Raw genomic sequence first — 22,984 nt, 5'->3', positions numbered from 1 at the left:
CAATTTGAGGTTATGGACATAATGAGACACTTCGTGATAATTAATTGTACATCCTTTCAAGTTTAATCTTCTGCCATTACTTACTGAATGTTAAGTTGTTGCACATGTGCTGAAGAAGTGAATTGAACTAAATGGTGAATGTTTCATTGCTACAAACTATTATTGGTGAAAAAAATGAAATGTATAAAATGTAAAACCTGCAAATATGTTAGGGATAAAATAGTACTTTCCTGAATTGCATAAAATAAGACGGAATAATAAATGTCTAAAGATTCATAAATAGTGGTTTATAACAAATACAAACATCATGTACATCAGTGTTCCCAAAACTGCTTGTGCTTCAAATCAACATCCAATAATATTAAACCAGCATAAAAGGCATAGAGAAGAATTAAATTTATGAGCAAGAACTATTTGATATTTCATACATGTAAAGCACTTATAATAATGTGCTTAATAAAAGTTAAATTAGATGATAAATAGGTCAATGCATTTCATATACTTATTTGGGGTAGGGGGAGAAAGTCCATTACAAAGGTGATCAAAAGAGAGAATTTAACTATTTCTTCCAAGTCCATGTGCCTTCCATGAATGTAGTTGTTATTTCAAACTGAAGGGAATTTTAAGAAGTTTTTCGATTGGCACTCTAGCAGGACAGCAGCCAGAGGGCTCTTTATTCTTATCTCTCTGCCGTAACTACAATTCTGTTAAAAAGTATTTACTCAGGAGTGGGATTCTACCAGTTTGGAATGGTTCTATAGGACCGGTTGTTATGATTCTGTACAGTTCAGAGAACTGGCAAATCGTGCCCCAGGCTGGCCCTGCCTCTCTCTGCCCGCCCCGCCCATCAGTCCTTTTTGAGCATGTGCATCATTGCGTACATGCTTGACATCGCTGACTGCATTCTTCCCTGCCCAGTCACTCCTTAAGGGATTTCTTTTATTTCCCCCTGCGCACGATCAGCTGTTCCTATGCTCAGCTGTGCCGGGATTCACCTCACTTACTGCTTAGCCCAGGAGGCTTCCCTGAGGCCCAGGAGGGCAAAAGTGGAGGGCAGCACAGCCCCCCCCCCCCCATTTTTGCCTTCCTGGACCACCAGGGAAGCTTCCTGAGAGCAAAAACACCCCCCAGGAGACTTCCCTGAGGCCCAGAAGGCCCCAAAACAGAGCGCAGGGGGAGTGCTATGTGTCCCCCCTGCTCCTTTTCTTCCTCCCTGAATCCCAGGGAAGCCTTTTTCCCTCTTCCCCACAATCAGCTGTTCCTATGATCACCTGTGCCAGGATTCCCCTTGCTTCGACCAGGAAGCTTTCCTGAGGCCCAGGAGGGCAAAAAATGGTTGGGGGGGGCATAGCATTCCCCCCACAACACCCTCCATTTTTCCTTCCTGGGCCCCAGGGAAGTTTCCTGAGAGCAAAAATGCCCCCCAGGAGGCTCCCCTGAGGCCCAGAAGGCCCCAAAATGGAGTTCAGGGGCGTGCTGCACACCCCCCATGCTCTTTTTTTTTTTCCTTCCTGGGCCCCAGGGAAGCCTTCTGGAAGCAAAAATGTCCTTTCAGGAGGCTTCCCTGAGGCCCAGAATGCCCCCAAAATGGGGGGGGGGGGAGGTGTGCTGCAAAAAAAGAAAGAAGAAGCCACGCCTACCCAGTCACATGGCCATGCCCATCTAGCCATGCCCACATAACCAGTTGTTACAAAATTTGAATCCCACCCCTGTATTTACTCCCTTATCTATAGGAGTAGTCAGTCACCCAGGTCATGGTTTTTGCCAAAGATGCTTTTTCATAAGGCAACCGGACCTTGTTTTTCCTTGAAGACATTTCACTTTGAATCCAAGAAGCTTCTTCAGTTTTGAACCAAACAATCTTCTTGGATGAGAAGCAAATAATCTTCAAGGAAAAACAAGGTCCAGTTGCCTTTTGAAAAAGCACTTTAGGAATATTTACTCCCCTTTGTATTGACTGAATTTTAGCATATTTCTCCCACCGAATGTTATTAGAGCTTCATGTAAGTACTCCTGGTCTAAAGAAGGAATGCAAGTGAACAGACAAACCCAAAGTGTAATGCTTGTTTCATTTATTTTATAAGCATCCAGTAGGCAGCATGCCAGCGTGAAAGACTAATCACTTTCAGTCAGATCAATTAAAGGAATAACTAAGGCCAGGTGTGTCTGAGTAATACATTAATAAATCACAACTTATTTTGTGCAAGCTTTGCAATTTATAAATATCATGAACTTTGGACGTCCTCATTACACCAAAGTTCTAACCATATGGACTCCAAAGGCAAGTCATGCCCTATTCAGTATGTGTGTGCGTGAAAAAAAAGTCATTGAAACCTATTAGTCAAGAAAAGATTATAATGTTTTTCTTGGAATGGCAATGGAGAATCCTTCAAGAATGGCTCCCTGTTAAAACTCATTCTAAAACTCCAGGAAAAATTTTTTCTAGGGATTTCAAGTGGGTCATGCAAGAAAATGACCCCAAATTTACAAGCAAGTCTACAAGAGAATTGATAAAGAATAATTTCAACATGTTGGGGTTTCCCATCTTTAATTCTGCATTGGGATGCATTTCAGAAATGCAGGGGGCTTTTTCTTGTACTCATAACTTGTCCTCTAAGAGCAGGTGATAGTCATGAGTAGGGAGTCTTTGCACAGGTACATTTTGTATGCCAGTTGTACTCATTCCATACCACAGATTGAAAAAGTTCCAGATAGTCCACTTCATCTGGGGTCCCTTGAAGCAGTGAGTCAACCACTCTCTCATCAACTCCCCCCAAAATAGATGGTTGAGACTGGACAAAAGTTGTCTAACACAACTGGGTCCAAGAATGTCTCTTAAGAAGAGAGCACACAACTGCCTCCTTAGAGACAGGCAATACTAAACCTTCCCTCAAAGAGGCATTAATCATCATTTGGACCCAGATACATGCCACTTCCCAGGAAACCAAGCAGGAAGGACATGAATCCAGAATACAAGTGGCTGAGGTTCCCCAAGATCAACCAGCTCAAATTTGTCTGAGATATTGGGATTCAGACAATAATCATATAAATAATCTGCATAAATAATCATTGTTTTTAAGGTCTGTACCGAAGTTCATGAAATGGATGAAGGTTCCAGATTACAAGGATAAGAATATATTTGGTGTTCCTTTAATAGTCCATGTGCAAAGAACAGGGCAACCCCTTCCACAGAGCATACAACAAGCCTTGCGATATTTGCGTAATAATTGCTTGGATCAGGTAGGTTCTCCATTTTGATAGATGCATATGTAAGTACACAAAAGTCACCTGACAGCTTTATCTGAAACTAATCTTCTAGATCAGGGCTGTCAAACCTGCAGCCTGCGGGCCGGATGCATCATGCACTGGCCATGCCCGTGCCCGGTTTAGCGAAGTGGGAAAAAGTCCTGATACCTTCCATGACAATGCGAGTTTGACACCCCTGTTCTAGATGTTGTAGGCTTTTAAAATAACTTGGACTTTTATTATTTTGATTTTATTTCTGTTGGGGATATTTAGCATACCTGTAGTATAAAATATATGTGATGGAAAGCATCCTATTTTGCCAACCCCCAGTGCTGTAGATAAATATTATAATGAAAAGAAACTGTATAAAATCAAGAATGTGATCACTATCAGAATGACCAATTTCAAGATGATTAAATGTACTATTTACTGATTCTGTTGCTACCATACTCAAAATGGAGCTTTTCTATATCTAAACAAAAAAAGGATTTTATAGACTAAAAAGAGCACTTCATTAGGACATGCAAGCACACTCAAGATCAGTCGTGGGGGGAATCACTATCTCCCCCACCCCCAGCAAAATAACAGTTTCCAACCTCCACTTCCATTAGTTTCTCTTCCCTCCTGTTTTCATCATATAGGAAGGGATTCCTACCTAACATATCCAACCATTTCTGTCTGATTATTTTGTTTCGGTCTATTATACAGAAAATATGCTTAGAACAGACATCAGTTTTAAACCTTTGGAGACCTAGAACACCTGGAGCATTAATTTTAAGAACTCAAAAATACTAAACATTTTGACAGGATTTAATTATATTCAGATGGCTGAAGAGTAGCCAGTAAATTTTCTCTCCCTCTCTCTCTCATTCCACCTATCTAATCCTTCTCTTCTTTTCTTTTTACATCTACTAATTGTGGTTATCTATCTTTCACTATGGGCTTCTTTTCCAAAGAAAAATGTAACAGTTGTCTTGAAAATGTAGAGTGGACCCATGCTTTTTCTTCATTTATAATTAATGGAGCTCAAGATCAGAAACAAATGCTACTATATATTTTTTCTAATTAATTCTTTTATGCAGTTCTTTGATACAGTTACAAGTTCTCTGCCCTAAGATGTAATGGCAAATTAGTACTCTATATCCATTTCCACATATGCAGCATGTAGAAACAGACTGCTCTCAGTCAACCCATATTTTCTTTATTACATCTGTGCATTGAAATTCCCTGTATGTCTAGGAAAGAGCAGAGAAATCACACATTCTCTATGTGTTTTTTTAATCCTGAAAAGGAATGAAGTCCATCTCAATTGCTCATAATTGGAAACTTGTATAACCTTAAATAGAAAAAGAGCTAACATAAATAAGGTGTCACCAAATATTGTAGATGTGACCTGTTCAAAACACTTAATGTTATAATTGCAGCTAGAGAATTGTGTGATTAAATAAAACCATCTAAGAGTAAAAACTGCTTGGTATTGGTGGCATTTCTGGATTGCAATTTTCAAAAGGAATGGTACTAATTAAAAATATAAGACACCAAGAAATATGGTTACATTTTCCTAAAATTTGACTCATTGCTCTGATTATTGAAGGCTGTATATAGTATGAGAGATTTACTTTAAAAAGCATCAACTGCCATATTATATTCTGAGCCTTTTTTTAAAAAGATCTTTAAAATATTGACTAAAAATCCCGATCTTATGCATGGTAGGCTTCCTTCTCTCACTGTCAGTGTTTCACACCAAATTTAATCCTAAATATAATGTCTGCCAAGCTGGGTTTTGTGACCAAAGGCTGTGACAGTTTTACTAGTAGAGGGCTTTTTAACCCCTTAAATTGGATGTGATTCTGCAGTAATTTAATAATTGACCTCTCAATTTATTTTTTGTCATGAAACCCTGCATTGCTAGATCCTCTTTTGAATATAATATCCAGAAGCTATTTTATTCAAGTCTCCTTATATTCTTGAGCACCACAATTTTATGCATTTTAGACTGATAATCAAAATTATTTCCCCAATCTCCATCTTTCATATCTCTCTGCTAAATTTATTAGAAATCGTGTGCTTGTTCACCTGTTAGAAACACATATTTCCACACTGCTGTATTGCCTATGCACATGCATATATTTAAAATAAAATCACTTTTACACAAGTTCTGAGCTTTTTATCCAGCACCTTAGCCTATTAACAGAGCATGGAGCTAATAATGTTCCTCCTCTAAGATAAGAAAAGAGCCAATTTATATTTCAGTACTGGCTGTAGTCCAGAAGAGCACAGCTTCCTGTCAGTGCCAAACTGCAGCATCACCACTCTCATGCCACATTATTAGAAGTTATTATAATAGTCCCAAGTGTGATAAATCAGCTAAAAGCCCTGTTGTGCAAGAGAAAATACATATGTAGAGATTCTGAAACCAGAGTATTATTTCTATTTTTTTGTCAACTGTTACCTTTTTGGTAGTTAAGGCATCTAATTTGCTAAAGGTGGCTTCAGTGATACAGCCAGTAAAGAAAAGAAAAAGAAAAATACAATTGTGATTGATCTTGTGCCATCTACTGGTTCTTCACCCTGGTGCAATATACTGCATTAATTCTTCTCCATAATCTTTGTAACACCCTCATAAAAATTCTGTGCCTGCCCAATAACTTAGTTTGAACTGTTGTGTCACTGATTCCATCTTTAAAAGGGAGGCTTGAGGTATTGTAAGGATCATCCTGAGTTTTAGCTGAGGTCTTAGTCCTATATGTGTTAAGCCTACATAGATCTTTCAACAACTCTTTCATTGTTTTTTCTTTCTCAAGTGCCACATTATGGACACTACCAATTTTCAGAGTCTTTGGTACACTCAATCTCCTCATTGCTGCCACTACCACTATGATTGGTGCTGTTCTCTATTACAGTTTACTCATCTAAAATATGGCCTTTCCATCCATAACAGCTGCAAAATATTCAGTGCACTTCTTCTGTGAAGTTTTCCCTTTTCATATTTAATAAACCATAATGTTTCCATATCATGAAGGAATACAGTAGTTCGTAATTGTCATCAGCCTTTAGAGACTACATCATAGCCAGTCATATTACCACATGTTCTTGTGGCATCTGCTTTCGCATCTTCTTTTTAAAATTTTTATTATTGTTTTGCTGAGTCAGTTATGTTTTGCTATGACATTTTAACTGTATTTTAATTACATATTGGATATTTTGGAAGCCATCTAGAGTCTTTTGGAATCAGATAGCTTTAACAAATCTAAACAGTAATAATAATAAAGCAGATAACAACAAGACCTGGCAATGGTTAAAAGCAGGAACATTGAAGAAAGAGACAGAGGGCTAATTCTGGCTGCACAAGACCAACCACAAATGCACACAAAGCCAAAATTGAGAAGGTAGCAACAGTAGCAAATGCTGCCCCTACAAAGAAACTGAAAAAACAATGGACCACCTAGCTACTATAATCCTGCAAGAAGGTTGCACAGACTGACTACAAACAATGATATGACAAAGTACAACAATGGTAAATTGAAATTGCAAAAAATACTTTTTGCCTACAAGCAAAAATTGGTGGGACCATAAAATAGAAAAATAATATAAAAAAAGAAGAAGCTAAAGTGCTCTGGGACTTTAGGATTTAAGCAAACAAGCACCTGCCACCTAACACCCCAGACTTAACAATTGTCAATAAGAAAGTTTTTTAAAAATTCTGGATGGTGGACATGGAAGAAAAGTGGAGCAAATGGAAGAGAAGTGCCAAGTGGAAGAGAAAGAACTGGAGAAAATCACAAATAGGAAGATCTGCAAATAGCAGTTAAAGAACTGTAACAAAAGAAGGCAAAGATAATACCAATAGTAATAGACACCTTGGCTGTAATCCCAAAACATCTGGAGCATCACTTGAGCATTGGCATTGACAAAATCACCTTCGGTCAATTGCAAAAGGCAGCTTTACTTGGAACAGCTTACATCCTGCAACAATACCTTTAACAGCATCAAACAAAAATTGCCTGCCACAGGTCCTTGGGAAGGATTCTTTAGCTAGATAAAAATTCCAAATCCACTCTAAATATCTGACTGTGCAATCAATATAATAATAGTATTTCTTTGGAAAGGTATGATTACCTGATTCTTTCGATGACACTTCTCCAGAGTGTAGCTGCAATAATTAAAAAAACAGAATTGTCAATATTCATTAAACTTTGCAATAATGAATATTACTATGCATTTTTGCTACTTAGTTGAAGCAATTGCAATAACATTTATAGATATTGGTAATATTTGTAATTTGAAGTAAAATTTTAATGTATTTATCCAAGCAAGGCCTATTTTGACAAACACAATTGTAGATTATCAGCCTGAAATCTTGAATTTGCTTACTCCCCACAGCCATCTATATTCCTGCCTGAAACCACAAACTAATCAGTGAACTGATTATATTCTAACAATATAGTAGAATAGTTGTAATTTCATTCCAACAACCAATTTTCTTCTTTTTCCCCTCATTATTCAGTCAAAATTCTGCATCCACAGAAAATGCTCAGTCATCATTAGAGGCTGTAGGAATGTTTTTGTTTTTTTCTCCCCTAAAGGCAGTTTGTATTTCTGCAAACTCACATACTGCAGATGTGTGGTATACTTAATGAGATAGCACACAGAGGAGGCAAAGAAAGACTAAGTACTGTAATTTGGAAAAGGAAATGTGCCCACTTTCTCATAGTTTTTTCTCACTGTGCCATCTTTTCCACTATGAAATGAAGAGAAACAACCTTAATATCTTCCATGTGTTATAACTCTGCTTCATTTTAGAATAAAATGGTTATTTGTGCAAAGGAATTAGCTTTGGGGAAAATTCCTTTTAAGAGAAGTGTTCTAAAAGGACAAAGTGGTTAAAGCTGTGAGCCCACACATTTGAAGAAACATTTATTGTAGAAGAAAACACATATTAAATAATCCTAATTTCTATTCTGCTCCCAGAAAAAAGCCAGGAAGCCATCATTAGAGAGGAGAGGATAAAATAATGCACGATCAAACAACACCTTGAATTATCTTTCAAGTAATTGGGGCAAAGAGTATAATTTAAACTAATAGGCGGCCTTTTAATGGCTAGGAACCACATGTAGCATAAAGTGGGGTAACAGACTACAGTGAGCAAGTGAGCAAGGCTGTATTATGTCCACCTGTAGGATTGGGACTGTATAGGTTTTGGTGCTGATAAGCCAGATTTAGGGCTTAATTATAACATTTTCTTCCATTTTTTTCTGTTTTCAAGTATAAAAGAATGAAAGCAGATCTCTGGTTTCCAACAATAGTCAGGAGATATATATATATATATATATATATATATATATATATATATATATATATATATATATATATATATATAAAATGGCAAACTCAGACTTCATGCTCATGTTCTCTGTAGTGTAAAATACCAGCTCTCTCTTGTGAATAAGTTTTCACAAGACAAGAGCCCTGTAACCTAAAAGAGACAGTGGTATAATTGTTATACCTCCACAACCACAAAGCTCACTGGGTAACTTTGGGTCTGGAATTTTCTGCCTAACCACACAGGGTTATAATATTATAATAATGTCCATTGGTTATATTATGGAAGAACTCTTATAATAGCAAAGACATGACTATGACCTAATTGTACAACATTCATTAACTGCTCGTGTTAAATTCTAGGCCAATTTAAAGTGGGAGAACAAGTTTCAATGATATTCAACACATAACAATTTTCAGCGGGATCATAAGGAAATTGTGCATGTCATTGATACAGAATCAGAAAAACTGTGAAATGATGTCAGAGAAATTGTTGAGGATGAATGTGATAACAGACTATCAAAGATGAAGAAGGTGGATAAGGTGAAATTGGATAGTGGAAAGTACCAACAGGAGATGAGAAATCAAAACCAGGAAAAATAAAGATCTCTGAAAGGAACCTAAAAAAGAACCAGGACAGAAGCGACATGAAGCAGTATTACAACATCTATAAGGACACTGAGTATAAACTCATACAAGAAAACAAGTTTTCTGAAAAAAATCTTTGAACTGAAAAGGTCCCAACCACAAATTGTTATATTAGAAGATGCCAAAGGACAGTTAGTAACTTATTTGAAGAACATCAAACAGAAATTGAAGGAGAATATTGAAATAGAGATGTCAACATCCAAGATACCCAAGAAGATATTTCCTACTTACAAGAACAAGATAGACTTCCTGTGAGCACCAAGCCCAGCTGATGTCTTGCTGGCTTCTGCTGGCTAGCAAGACATCCTTTGTGAGAGAAAATTGTAGCTAGATGCTGGACCAGTCTTAATTGAGCAATTATCTTCTGAGTTGAAATAACGTCTTGGCCATACCAAGCCCATTGCTAGTTGTATCACGGAAAAACCCATATTTCACTATCAAAACATAAGATGTTTTTTAAAAAGCTTGAATTAAATATGTATTTTGACTTAGCATGATGATGACAACGATGACGTTATATAATCTGTTATGACATATATTGTAGGTGGGCCTTTTTCGTAAGTCAGGCGTGAAATCAAGAATACAAGCACTGCGTCAGATGAATGAAAGCTCTCCTGAAAATGTCAGCTATGAAGACCAGTCTGCATATGATGTAGCAGATATGGTGAAGCAGTTTTTCCGAGATCTGCCTGAACCTCTTCTCACAAGCAAGCTGGGAGAAACTTTTCTCCACATCTATCAATGTATGTACTGAATTTGTTTCATTTGGCTAGGGAATAGTTATGGCATATTAAAGCCTTTCAATCTTTTGAAGATCTGCATCTTCTTTTGCAGTTCCCAGAATTCCCCCAAGTTTCTAGTAAAATTTAACAGCAAATTTCTGAATAATGATGATACCATCAGTTCTCAGAGCCTCAATGGTATCAGCACTTAAATATATAAAAATATTAATAAGTACATGAATATTGTACTAAAGAATATACCTTGTGGCCATGCTAGAAATTAGAGGATTTTATCATCCAACGTACCTAGAGAACACTGTTTGGAAATTCTGTTGCTATTCAGTAGAGCTGTAGATGTCAAAACATTGAAAATACATGTTTGCAGTTCTCTGGATAATGTGGTTTAATTGCACTATTGCATGTAAAGTATTTACATACAAGGCAATAAACAGTTTCTATATATAAAAGCCTTAACATAGGATTTCATTCAATATGATTCTGAAATAACACATAATGGATACTTTCCCCAGGGCGTGTGTGTGTGTGTGTGTATTTATATGTTCTTTAGGCAGCTGCTAGAATTATCATTTTACAATTTAACGAAGATATTTCAGATGAGATCATAGTGTGTGGGGAACAACAAGCTTATGGTATAAACAGGTTCCCTGGCAAGGAAACAGAAAAGAAACAGGAAGGAATCTCCTGGTTCAAGGGATCTTATGCTAACAGGATGGGAATTCCTTTTGATCTCTTTCTATACCACTCCATGCATGCCCCAGTTCTGCTTCAAGGACTGTGTCTCCTTACATGAGAATCTGTTCCACAAGCAGTATTGATTCCGCTGGCAGATAGTAATGTAGAGAAAGCTCAGACTATCTGAATATGTTATAGAAGTCCCTTTACATGATGCTATCTCATTATATCCTATGTACAATATGCTATCTTTCATTATATGTGAAACTGAAGGTTGTCTCTATGATTAAATCCCTTTCAGTTTTGAACCAGGATAATCCTCTTATCCTGAACCAACCAGATAAAAGCCATACCTTTGCTCTAGATCTTAGCACATAATGCAGCCAACTAACTTGGCTAAGGGAACTTCTAATTTATACAAAAATAAGCAGATCTATGTTTTCTAAGCTACATTGACCTGTTCAAATATTGCACTATTCCATAATGTGGAATAATTTTGTTAATTTTGTCTTAGTTTTTTATTTTTCTTGTAAATCAGGAACAATGGTTTAGCATTATAGATTAACCAGGCTATTGGGTCTTGCTTAAATAATGACGTAAAATAATGCATGAAGCAAGAAACCAAATAATAAATAACATGCAGAGTTTTTTTCTGTGTGAACAAGAAAAGTTTCCCTGTCTGTATCTGAGAATATAGTTTTCTTTCAGAAGTAATCTTGAACTAAGAGATTAAATTCCACATAATCCTGTTTGTACTTAGAATCAAATTTCATTAAATGGCACCATTTTTCCCCCTACAGATGTTCCAAAAGAACAACAGCTTCGGGCAGTTCAGGCTGCCACAATGCTGATGTCAGATGAAAATCGGGAGGTTTTGCAGACCTTGCTCTGCTTCTTGAATGATGTCACTTCTGTGGAAGAGAATCAAATGACTTCTATGAATATAGCAGTGTGTCTGGCCCCTTCTCTTTTTCATCTCAACATCATCAAGAAAGAAAGCTCGCCACGGTGGGGATTGTTTACTAGTTATCTCTAACTCTTCCATTCTGAGCTTAAAAGTAATCCCATTATTGTCTAATACTCAATCATTTTTGAAGTGGTGTTTACATTTGCTAGAGTATCCCCTTGGCAAATTGACTTATTACTGTTTGAGAATATAAGCATATATATTGTGAATTAGGGGTAAAGAAGTATGGTTTCAATAGAAGTCCTTACCCTGGGTTGCTATGGAGCAAATCCCTAGTGACAGTTTTAACAAATATAGGACACTTTTGATAGGCTTATTAAGATACTGTTGGATTACTTATTGCATTTCAGAAGTCTGCGTGTATGTGTTAGATTACCTGTTCAAGACTAAATGTACTCATCTTCTGGAGAAAACCCAGTCTTTTTCAAAACAAGCTGTACTTTTCCATCATAGTTGCTTAATTAATATAGTAGTAGCAATCATTCATAGATAAAACAAAATCGTTCTCTGATTTTCCCCCTTAAATGGTCCCAAACATTTTTTTTTCCAGCAGAATGAACATGGAGGTCAGATTCACACTTCACACTAAGCCTTAATGCCCTTTGTTTTCCCCATGGGTGCCATAATGCTGACCTTCCTTGTGTAATACACAAAGGAGAATATTTTAAGTGCTTTTTTATTACTTTGTACTTTGAGAATATCTTTTTTCCAACAATAAACAGGGTGTTTCTTCTCCTGTATAATGTGATAAAAGAAGGTTATTGTCTTGAACTTTGTGTGGATAGATACCAAAAAAAAATGCATTTCAGCGTTTACTGTCAATTCAAAAACAGCCTTGGCTTTTATCTTATTTAAAACATTGAATTTACTTGCAGAGTAATGCAAAAGAAGTACACAACGGGGAAGCCAGATCAGAAAGATCTCAGTGAAAATCTGGCAGCTACTCAGGGACTGGCACACATGATCACCGAGTGCAATAGACTTTTTGAGGTAAGCGAAAGACTTAGGTAGCATTATTCCTCTAAAAAAATGCCATGAAGCACTAAGCTTATATACTAGAATAATATTTTAGTGTATTTCTTTGGATATTTTTATGGCACATCTGCATAAATTGATTTCAGTACCAGTTGAGATTCAGTTTATGATCAATTACTATTCCAAGATCATTTCTGATAAGCAATCTTGTATCAAGCCAGCTATTTCCACTGTATGTTTGCATACTCAATTTCTATAGGTAAGGAAAGTGTATTACACATGACTTGATTTAGAAAAACATATAGTAAAGTGAATCGGCTTGAATTAAGGAAGGTTTTGTGAAAGTGTGGAGTTGAAGTTTGGTTGTTGAATGCAGTAATTATGGGTAAATGGTTAAAGAAAAGCAAGCATGAAAATATATGATTTTTTTTTGTAAATTGTTCAACATTGAGCAGAGAATTAGACATGGATGCCCAGTCTGTGGACAAATATTATGGGAGACTTACTTAAAACTGGTGTGGTATAACAAAAGATTGGGTCAAGAAGTAATGGGTACTAAATGAATGTAGACAAAAGCAAGTAGAGTAGTTCTTGACCTACAACCATTCAGTCAGGAACTGTTCCAAGTACGACAGTACTGAACAAATGGTGGTTACATCCAGTTCTCAGAGTTCTGGCACACATCCATATGAGTTCAATCTGGATGCTTGGCAACCAGTTCATACTTATGACCAGTTACCAAAAGCCCCCAGATCACTTGATCGCTATTTGCAACCTTCCCTACTGGCATCCCCAAAAAGGTCACAAGTTATTGAAGGTCACAAGTTACTGAAGTAAATCTCTCCCAATTGTGCACCTTCTCCATATTGTCCACTTCTACACCTTCCACACACCTCCCTCGCATCCCCATGCACCCTCGTGAGCAAACTGCACTTTCCTTGAGCTAGACTATGCATCTCTGCAACCTTGTGCCCTCTCATAACACACCCCCCTTGTATCGTTGTGCAACCTCGTGCACTCTTCCTGCATCACGCTATGACTCTTGGACACCCTCCTCCATGACCCATGGAGGGTCATGGAGGAATGGTATGGAAGAATGTATTGCGGTAGTTTGAACATAAAGAGAATGAATAAAATCACAAGACCTATGAAGACATACGAAAAAAGTGAGTCAAGATGAAGTAGAAAACTGAATAATATAGTTGGATGGAGTTTATGTAATCTTGATAGGAAGCATGGAAACTTTAAAAATGTAAATTAAATATATACAAGTAGTTCCTGAAAACTTGCTGAGGAAGCTTAAGGGTCCCAGTTTTGATGCCATTTACATGGGCCCTCTGTTTAAGCATTTGTAGTAATGTGAATTTAGTAAATTTCCATGGCCTGCGTCTGAAGGATTGTTACATATTGGGGTTACCTTGTGGGTGTATTTGATTTTTTTTTTCATGTTAATACTTGTAAGACACTGAGAGACTCTGGCAATGGTGCAACATAGAAGTCAGAGTAAGTAAATCAATAATAACATTATTTTTTCCTCTTTTTTTTTCCTTGGAGCAGATTCCACATGAGATATTTTGCCAGTCTCGGAACTCTTACATTGAGGCTGAAGTACATTCTCCAACTTTGGAGGATCTGGGCAAGCAAATGGATGAAGAAAATGGGAATTACCAGACCTACATAGAAAGCCTAATACAGAATCTTTGTAAAGATGCTAAGGACAAATTCAAAGGATGGGTCACCTGTTCCAGCCTGGAAAATACAGACCTCTGCTACAAAAAAGTAATTATAAAATAATCTGTTTACTTCTTCACAGTAATTTTGATAAACAATAGTTTCCATCTTTACTGAAAAACACTATCCAACATGCCAACACACTGTACATTAAAATGGGCCTTTTAAAGTATGCCATTTTAAAAACCATATTTTGCCGTTCCTCCCCCCAAAATAAGATTTTAGGTGCTTCCAGTTATAGACTTTTGTATTATTAATCCTAACTTTTCATACAGCTTTTTAATGCTTTTTTAATGGAAGACATGTCTCTTGTTAGTGGAATATGATGTTTTTCAGCTCTTACAAACAAGGCTGGAAAACGGCATGTTATTAAACCTTCTTTGGAAATGCCCCTTGATGTTGCCATTGTGGACTGGAAAGCATAGAGTTCAGGCACAATGAGAAAATTTATCCTGACTTAGCTGATATATTTGGAATGTATCTACATTCACTACAGATAGTCGCAACTTACAAGCATAATTGGGACTAGTTCAGTCATGAGTCATTGCAGTTGTAAGTCTGCATTGATTCTTCCAAAGGTTTTGTTTTGTTGGCAAGTGGCAAAAAACAAACAAATCATAGTCATGTGACTGCAGGACACTGCAATTTGTAAATGTGAGTTACCAGCAGTCAAAATTCAGCCAAAGTGACCTGCTAATATGATGTTTTGTGACAGCCAGAAGTGCTTTACAGGCTGTAAAGTACCTTTTCTAAGAGCATCATAACTTTGATGGGTCATTAAATGACTAGGCTTATTCTGATTATCTTGTGTTTCCAGTTGCAGATCTATTTCATATCTTGGCCTGACATAAGCTGTCATGGAATTGAATTGCTTCCTGGAATTAAATGGAATTAAATTTGCACATTTCAATTAGCTCCTTAATTCAGGGATTCTGAATTTAATTGGTACTAGAAAATGTCTGCTCCTAATCCAATATAGCTTTAGATGGAGAGAGAAATTAGTGGATCTTCTCGGTCGCAATAATGTTTCAGTGCATTCTAACCTATATCAGCTGTATGCTTAACATGCAATCTCTTCTTTTCCATTTCATTGAGGTTGGAGATGGAAATCCATTAAGACTATGGAAGGCATCCACAGAAGTCGAGGCTCCTCCATCAGTTGTCTTGAACCGTGTGCTAAGAGAAAGGCATCTTTGGGATGATGATTTCTTGCAATGGAAAATAATAGAAACCTTGGATAAGCAGACTGAGATCTATCAGTATGTTTTGAATAGTATGGCTCCACATCCAACTAGAGATTTTTTAGTTCTCAGGTAATTTAGAGAAAGAAGCAACTAATTATAATATGATAACTAACTTATAGTCCAACATAGCCTTTCTGAAGGCGTCATCCTCCAGATGGACCTAAACTCCCACAATTCTCAGCATAAAAAGTAGCCATCTCGGGAATGCATCCAGTTAGGGAAAGCTGGTATCAGCATATGTCTCTATCTGTGCTTCCTTTGTTATGTATGGTCATCTCTCTTTGGGCTCCATTGATTTTTCTTCCAATTTATTTTCAAATCAAAACATTGTATAATCTATGCATTATTGTGGAGTGTTCCCATAAAATCCTAACTATTAGCACTCAAACCAGGTGTCAGACAAGACATATTGTTTAATCTATATTGTCATAAATAACATCAATGCAGCTGTCTTAAATTTTTGGATTTGCTCTGCTCCCATGAGAATAGCTGTTGTTTTCCTGGAAAATAATTTATTTTGACAGGAAGCAAATGGCTGTGTAAAAAAATATTCACATAACAGATCACTAAAGAAATAAGAAGTGTATCTATTATTATTCTTAGTATGGTGATAGAAGTGTGAGACAAATAGAGGAAACAAACTGAAACGGTCATTATGCAATAAAATAAATATTTTCCATAAAGTTATTAAATGAATTTATATTATATTAAAATATGGTAACCATATTATCTTGGAAAAAAATCAAGGACATACATGAAAAAGGGACAAATCTGAAAGCGATTCATAAGGTAGCAATTTTTAATTATGTTTATAACTTTGCTTTACAAAGGAATATTGAAGAGCAGAACCAAAGAAAATGCTACAAAAACACATATTCCAATAAAAGTATCTAAAATCAAACTGTACCTGTAAATTAATTTTAAAAAAACAGTTCAGTTTCCATATTTTTCACATGAATGGTACCATTTGTACAATAAAAGCCAAAACAAAAGGCAAATGTGAGTTTTTTGAAAATAAATAAATCTTAAGGACAGCTTATTGAAATAAAAGACTGCTAGTTATAATAAATGACATATGGTCATTGTATATTTAAGGACACTTGAAAGAATTTAGAACTTTCCATAACTTTGTGCCTTCTGCTTTCCAGACCTGATGAGACTCTAAGATGCAAAAGACTCATCAGCTTTGAGGCTAATTGATTAGAAATACTGAGGAATGAACAGCCTTAGTTTGGGAAAGGCTGAAAAACAAACATGATTGCCATTATTTTTATTGCAATGCTGCCCCTCCAATTATGATTTTCCTTATTAAAAAAACCATCTGAACAGGTCCTGGAGAACAGATTTGCCTAAGGGGATGTGCGTGCTAATGGCTATCTCTATAGAACATGAAGAAACTCCTTTGATGGGGGATGTGCGAGCAGTTGTCCTGGATTCCCAATATTTGATAGAACCTTGTGGCTCTGGAAAATCTCGACTGACACACATCTGCAGGATTGACCTCAAGTAAGTTCTATAATGATCAATGCCAACATCTTTGTTAGCAATCTTTTTTCACAACTAGCATTCCTGAGCATTGTTTGGCAATATAAGTAGGACAGTACAATTACTAAAAGAACTTTCATCCTATAGCTGGAAATAAAAATATACACATTGATCTTATGACTCTTTACTCAAGAATATATTCATTAAATTCAGTAGAATTTATTCTACATTAATACTATGTACATTAAAAGAACTGTTGCGTGTATCTGACTAGCCTTCGGTCATACAAGCGGTCCAGAACTATGATGTCATTTCATGATTGATTCTAGTAGTTGAGTGTTCCAAATTATTTTCTGAATTCAGTTTTAAACACAGTTATGATTAAAGAGATCAATACTTAGACTTAAGCAATTGCTATGTCAGATTTATAATTGAAAAAGTATATTTGAAAAATGTATAACCTCGAGCAAGTTAGAAGTTACAAGGGTTTCCCCCCTTGCCAATATATGCATGCATACACTTATTTGGGTAATCTATACATGGCCACTTTATACAGAAAAGACCTATTGTATGTCTTATTGTAAACCTGCAGGCACAAAACAAACCCTGATGACAAATCTTTAGCCCATTTCTAATGTCTGGAAATTTTGGGGTTTCTGCACAGGATCTATAAGTGTATCTATTGTCAGACATCTGCAAATAATATCTTTTTATGTTCAAGTGAGATTGAGGAACTGGTAATTTGATGTAATACTTTCTTTTTGTTTTCCTTCAGAGGTCATTCATTAGACTGGTACAATAAAGGCTTTGGACATCTGTGTTTAGCTGAAGTGGCTAATATCCAAAATTCATTTCAGCCTCTGATTGCTGAGGGACCAGAAACTAAAATCTGAAAGATGGGGAGCCTGCATGTATAAAATGCCATGCATACCTGACAACCACTGGATTTACGTCTTTGTTTGCATGCCAGCTAAAGAAGAGCTGCTTGGAAAAATCTGCCATTATCTCAATTTATTAATTTCCATCACTGAAGAACCCTTTTTTCACTGCTACTTTTTTCTGACTTTAACAGTAAACTTATGTCCTGTATAGTTTTGATATTTAAAAGCTTCTAGGAAGCTTGTTTTAAAGTGTTAATATGTAATTACGGTATTATTATACAATATAAATATTGTATATCTTTTGTTATGTATAATATGTGTATATATTTACATCTATCCCTTTATAGATAGATACTGCTATACAAAAAGAAATTCAATATATAAACTAAAGTGTTCTGGGGAAAAATTCACCTGCTTGGAATTTATTTTCACTTTGTTAGACCCCCAATATACCCTAGCTTAAATTAACTGCATTTACTATCTTTATAAGATAGTAATTTCTAATTTCTTATGTGTCTCGTGTTAAGAACTCTGCCTGTTTTAGTGTTTGCACTATTTCTAAACCGATACATGTAAAAGAAGAGGATACTTCCCTTAGCTTAATTTGGTACCTTCAGATGTGTTGGATTTCCTGTTGGAAAGAAACGTCAGTTTAAATCCAACATGACCAGAGGGCAACAAGCTGGAGAAATCTGGTTTATAGTATTTATAGGACTATTAAAGAGTACATAGTCACAAGAGAATAGCAATGAGGCAGCAACAATATTAACTCAAGTAATTACAATCTGGCAATCATTTACAGTGGCCTGCAGAGTCAGCCAAAACAATAGTTTCCAGTGAAGATTGTAGCTCCTTTATTAATAAAACAAAAATTTACAAGATTATTTTGATGAGATGTACTGAAATCAGTACCTACAGCTTAGGAATGTAGTGTCAGTTTAGACTTTCAGACTTTTCACTTTAGAACAATCCCGTCAAAATCCATAGGACAGTATTTGTGATCTAGCACTAAAATCTCTGGTACAGGCAAACTTTCAGCCAAGTTTAGAGGAGACTGATCATTTATTCAGATAGCTTTTTTTTGAATTTTTTTTTATTTTTAAACACACATAAACAAACAAAACATGAAACATAAAAACATAAAACATCTTTTTTGAAAGCAGCTTGATCCCAGGTTACATCTATTCGTACAGACACAAATTCAAGTTCATGCTCATTTTTATATACCATTCTATATCTTATTACCATTCTACATTTTCTATATAGCTTCTCCCCTCTTTTAACTTTCTTAATTTTATTTTATTTATTTCATCTCAATTCAGATCATTATACTTATATTCTTTGTCTGTCCTGTTTCAGCTGTCTATTATCTTTTCTCATTAAACAAAATTTCTCCTGTAATCACTAATTAGAGTATGCCGCCTTTATATCTTTCCCCTAAAATTATAACATTTAATAAAATACATAACTTCCATTCAGATTCTGCTTGGTACATTCTAAAACTACACACTATATTTAAAAAAAAGAAAAAATTATGAATATATAATATAATTAAAACAATCCATACCAGTTCAATTCTATCGTTAATATTAATATTCATTTAAATCTTAAACATTTACACATTACTTTTCAAATTGGTATCATGCTTCTATGGGAACACTTATAAACTTTCCATAGTTACTTCCACCCGCACTTCACTTATATTTTATAAAACATTGAGTAATTAAAATGTTCCCATTCCTTCCTAATTCAATTCTCTCATTTATTTCATTTCATTTATTTTGTTCACAAAAATTTCACTGAATTACACTGACTATTTTATCCCACTTTTTAATCATATGTTGTTACCAATTTTCTAACATTATTTCTAATACAAATATAACAATCCAATCCAATATACCTTTGCAGAATCTCTTTTTCAGTTAATTTTTCACTCATTATCTCCGAATAAGTCCTGTTTCTTTACATCTTGCTCCAAACCTTTGTAACTTCTCTTCCCTTCCTTCCTCCCTTGCTGCTTCTCTCTCCCCTTTTTACCCCCTTGTCTCTCCACCTCCATTTCCCTCTTCTGTGTTCCCCTTTTCTGTTGCTTTCTAACATTATATCCACTTTTCACCTTATTTTTCCCTTTTTTGGCTGTTTTTTTTAGGTCTTGAATTCTCCATTCTCTTTCCCCCCTTTCCCCTTTCTTCCCCAGATAAAGTTACTTGTTCATTGAAGATGGCTTCCTCTTTGTCCCAATCATCTTGTTGCACAGTCTTTTCTTGTAGTTTCTCGTAGGTACAGATCGCCATTTCTAAGAATTGAAAAACGGAGCCAAAAGAGCCCTTCCCTTCTTGTTCCTCTTCTTTATATTTTTTAAATTCCATTTTCAGTTCATCCACAAGTGATGCCATTGTAAAAAAATTTTTAAACAACCACCCAATTGTTTTTAGTCATTCAAATGTAATTTCCAAAGTCCCAGTCACCAAACAATCCAAATACACACAAGCTGTTTCTTTTAACACTTTTTTCACTTTCTCTTCCTGGGGTTGCTATTTAGTTGCAAAGTTCCAGTTAAAATGTATCTTTTAGAAGTCTTATTAAGATTTAACTTTAGATTCTTTTAAATTCCAGGCAGATTCCTCCAAATCCTGCCCTTATTCTTTTCCTCTCCCTTCCCACTTATAGCAAAAAAAAAAAAATTTTTTTAGTGTTCAGAAATCTTTATTGTCCCCTTGGCACTTAATTATATTTCCAGTTTAATTACCTATTGATGCCAAGGCGGATTTTTCCGATTTCTCGTTCATCTCTCTTCACTGTCAACGTAAGGAAGGAGAGTGGAAAAAAAAAAACTTTCCCTTTTCACTTTCATTCGCTGCTTCCGAATCTTCTTTGGGAGTGATGTATCTTTTATAAAATTTAAATTCCAGGATACTTTAGTTGTTGCTTCTTATCCCGGTCAGCCAAAACTTTCACTTCTTAGCTTCCTCTTGCACTTTCTTTTCCAGATGAGTGCTTCTTTGAGGTGGACATTTCTGACCGCCGCTCTTACCACCTTCAGGAAAGGGAGTTTAGCCAGCTGAGGAGGAAAGATGCGGCTTTCCTCGACCCTGCTGGAATCTCCCCCCTCTTCACCACCTCTACGGGGTGGCTTAGCCCCAAAGCCAGCTGGCTCGGGGCGATCCAGCGGCGAGCCCAGGAAGAAACTGTGCACAACCGCAGATTCCTGCCTGCCGCCGAAGCTCTGCAAACCGGAAGTCTTTTATTCAAATAACTTTTGGATAGGTTGAATGCCTATGGAGATTCTCAATCATCCAAGTTATGGCTGTCCCAAAGGTGCTTTTTTCCAAAAAGAAACCAGACCTTTTTTCCTTTTCCTTTGAAAATGTTTCACCTCTCATCCAAGAAGCTTTTTCAATTCTATTCTATGCTATTTCAGTTTTGGATGGGTTATTATAAGCTGATTTTGAATGAGTAAATCAAAAATTGAGGCTGAAATTTGTGGCTTAAAATATAAAACTTCAAACGTGTAATGTTTACCTTATCCAAGGAAAGTGTAACACCTCTTTAATTTTCAACTCTTATCATATAAATTTCTAACTCTTCTCATATAAAAGAGAATCCCTACCTTTTGCCTTCTCCTTCAAACCAACAATAGCACAAAGTATTTGGAAAATGACTAGGACTCATCTTATAAACCCTGAAAAGTAGTTCTTTTTCTAACATCTCAAGTGTTACAGGCTGAAATGTGATGGCACTTAAAAGAGATGTTGAAATAATCAAATTTTGCAGCTTTATAGGTTTGGCCAAGCTCAGAATAACTATAGTTGATTAGAATGTTGATTGTCATATCTACTTTGTGCTATTGCTTTTTATTTATTTAACCACACATTTAACCATAATTTATGGCTTCACCTTAAGAATATAACTGCCTGAATTAGAGGGAATGAATTGGGCATCTAGTCTAATAAAATCTTTATAAATCTACTGTCAAACATTGCTCCTAGCAATATTATATGCATCAGCTGTATAATTCTAGGTAGTACTAATAATTATGGAATATTTCATTTAGAATTCCAGTCTATACAAACAAAACACCAACAGCCCATTCTGTAACAAAAACTATATGCTAAACTGTGTTCCAACCACATAATCCAATTTTGATTTTTGCTAAGGGCTATCTTTGAAACAACTTCAGTTAAAAAGAAGTTAAGGATTTTGGAAAGAGACAGCCACAATATGTAGAGTCTTCATATTGCCTTAGTAGAGGCCTTCTCTCTTGATCCTGAATGCCAGACTTGGAAGCAAGTCCCTTTTTTTATCCGAAGGGCTGAATTTCCAAGAATGGGCAGAACCCTTGATCAGGACAACACTGCATTTCTCAGAACATAACAAAAAGGAAAAGAAAACTGGTAGCATTTTTGGCAGCCATGTGAAACTCCACCGGATAATATATTTTCAGGGACGATTGATCATTTTCCTGAGGAGGAACATGCTCTAAAAGCATATTTGAAATAATATATGGGGATCAGGGCTTTTTGAAAGTAAAGCCAGCATAAAACAAAAAACTTGTGGTATTCCCAATATGTATAATAATTTGCAAATTGTTTAAATCTCAATTCAACCTGGCTTTTGTTTGTTTAAATTTATTTATTTGGTTAGTCCTTTTGTTGATTTGAGAGTATCAGTAGCACTCTTTTCTTTCCTCCTGCACAGCCACCAACATCCTTTACAAACCTGATTTTATGAGTTTAGAAGGGGTTCCATTGGCAGGAGATATCAAATTATCATTTTAAACATTTAAGTCAAACTAGATTGCAATGTTTTATTCAGTAGAACCTGTGACTAGAAAACAGGATTGTCTATAATTTCTTTTTCTTGACAGATCTCATATCTTTAATGCCAGAGTGGCAAGGACAAATTCAGCAGATAAAGCTGGTTCCAGCACGCTGATAGAGAAATGATTCTCATATATTTGCTAAAGACTCTGGAAGCTACATGCTGTGTCTGCAAATATACAGATCATTTCTCTATCAGCTGCACATTGGTTAAAAAAAAACAAATTACACAAAAACACCGATAAGTTGA

General features: G+C 35.9%; 1 protein-coding gene across 4 annotated transcripts in view; it reads left to right on the top strand.

Moving 5' to 3' along the window:
* The window catches only part of STARD13 (StAR related lipid transfer domain containing 13), a 117,041-nt gene extending 98,721 nt beyond the window's left edge, over window positions 1–18,320 (top strand). For all 4 annotated transcript variants that reach the window (XM_026708790.2, XM_026708789.2, XM_087937240.1 and 1 more), the window contains exons 7-14: window positions 3,081–3,240; window positions 9,761–9,959; window positions 11,432–11,639; window positions 12,474–12,588; window positions 14,131–14,352; window positions 15,400–15,617; window positions 16,878–17,054; window positions 17,809–18,320. In XM_026708790.2, coding sequence (XP_026564575.2) covers window positions 3,081–3,240; window positions 9,761–9,959; window positions 11,432–11,639; window positions 12,474–12,588; window positions 14,131–14,352; window positions 15,400–15,617; window positions 16,878–17,054; window positions 17,809–17,926 — 1,417 coding nt within the window. In that variant the 3' untranslated portion in view covers window positions 17,927–18,320. The remainder of the gene's footprint in view (window positions 1–3,080; window positions 3,241–9,760; window positions 9,960–11,431; window positions 11,640–12,473; window positions 12,589–14,130; window positions 14,353–15,399; window positions 15,618–16,877; window positions 17,055–17,808) is intronic.
* The last annotated feature ends 4,664 nt before the right edge of the window (window positions 18,321–22,984 follow it).

This window comes from Pseudonaja textilis, chromosome 7, assembly GCF_049901715.1.
Source record: "Pseudonaja textilis isolate UNSWEBS1 chromosome 7, rPseTex1.2, whole genome shotgun sequence".
NCBI classification, from domain to species: domain Eukaryota; kingdom Metazoa; phylum Chordata; class Lepidosauria; order Squamata; family Elapidae; genus Pseudonaja; species Pseudonaja textilis.
The sequence above is the reverse complement of the archived record's forward strand: the minus strand, read 5'-3'. Positions and strand labels throughout refer to the sequence as shown.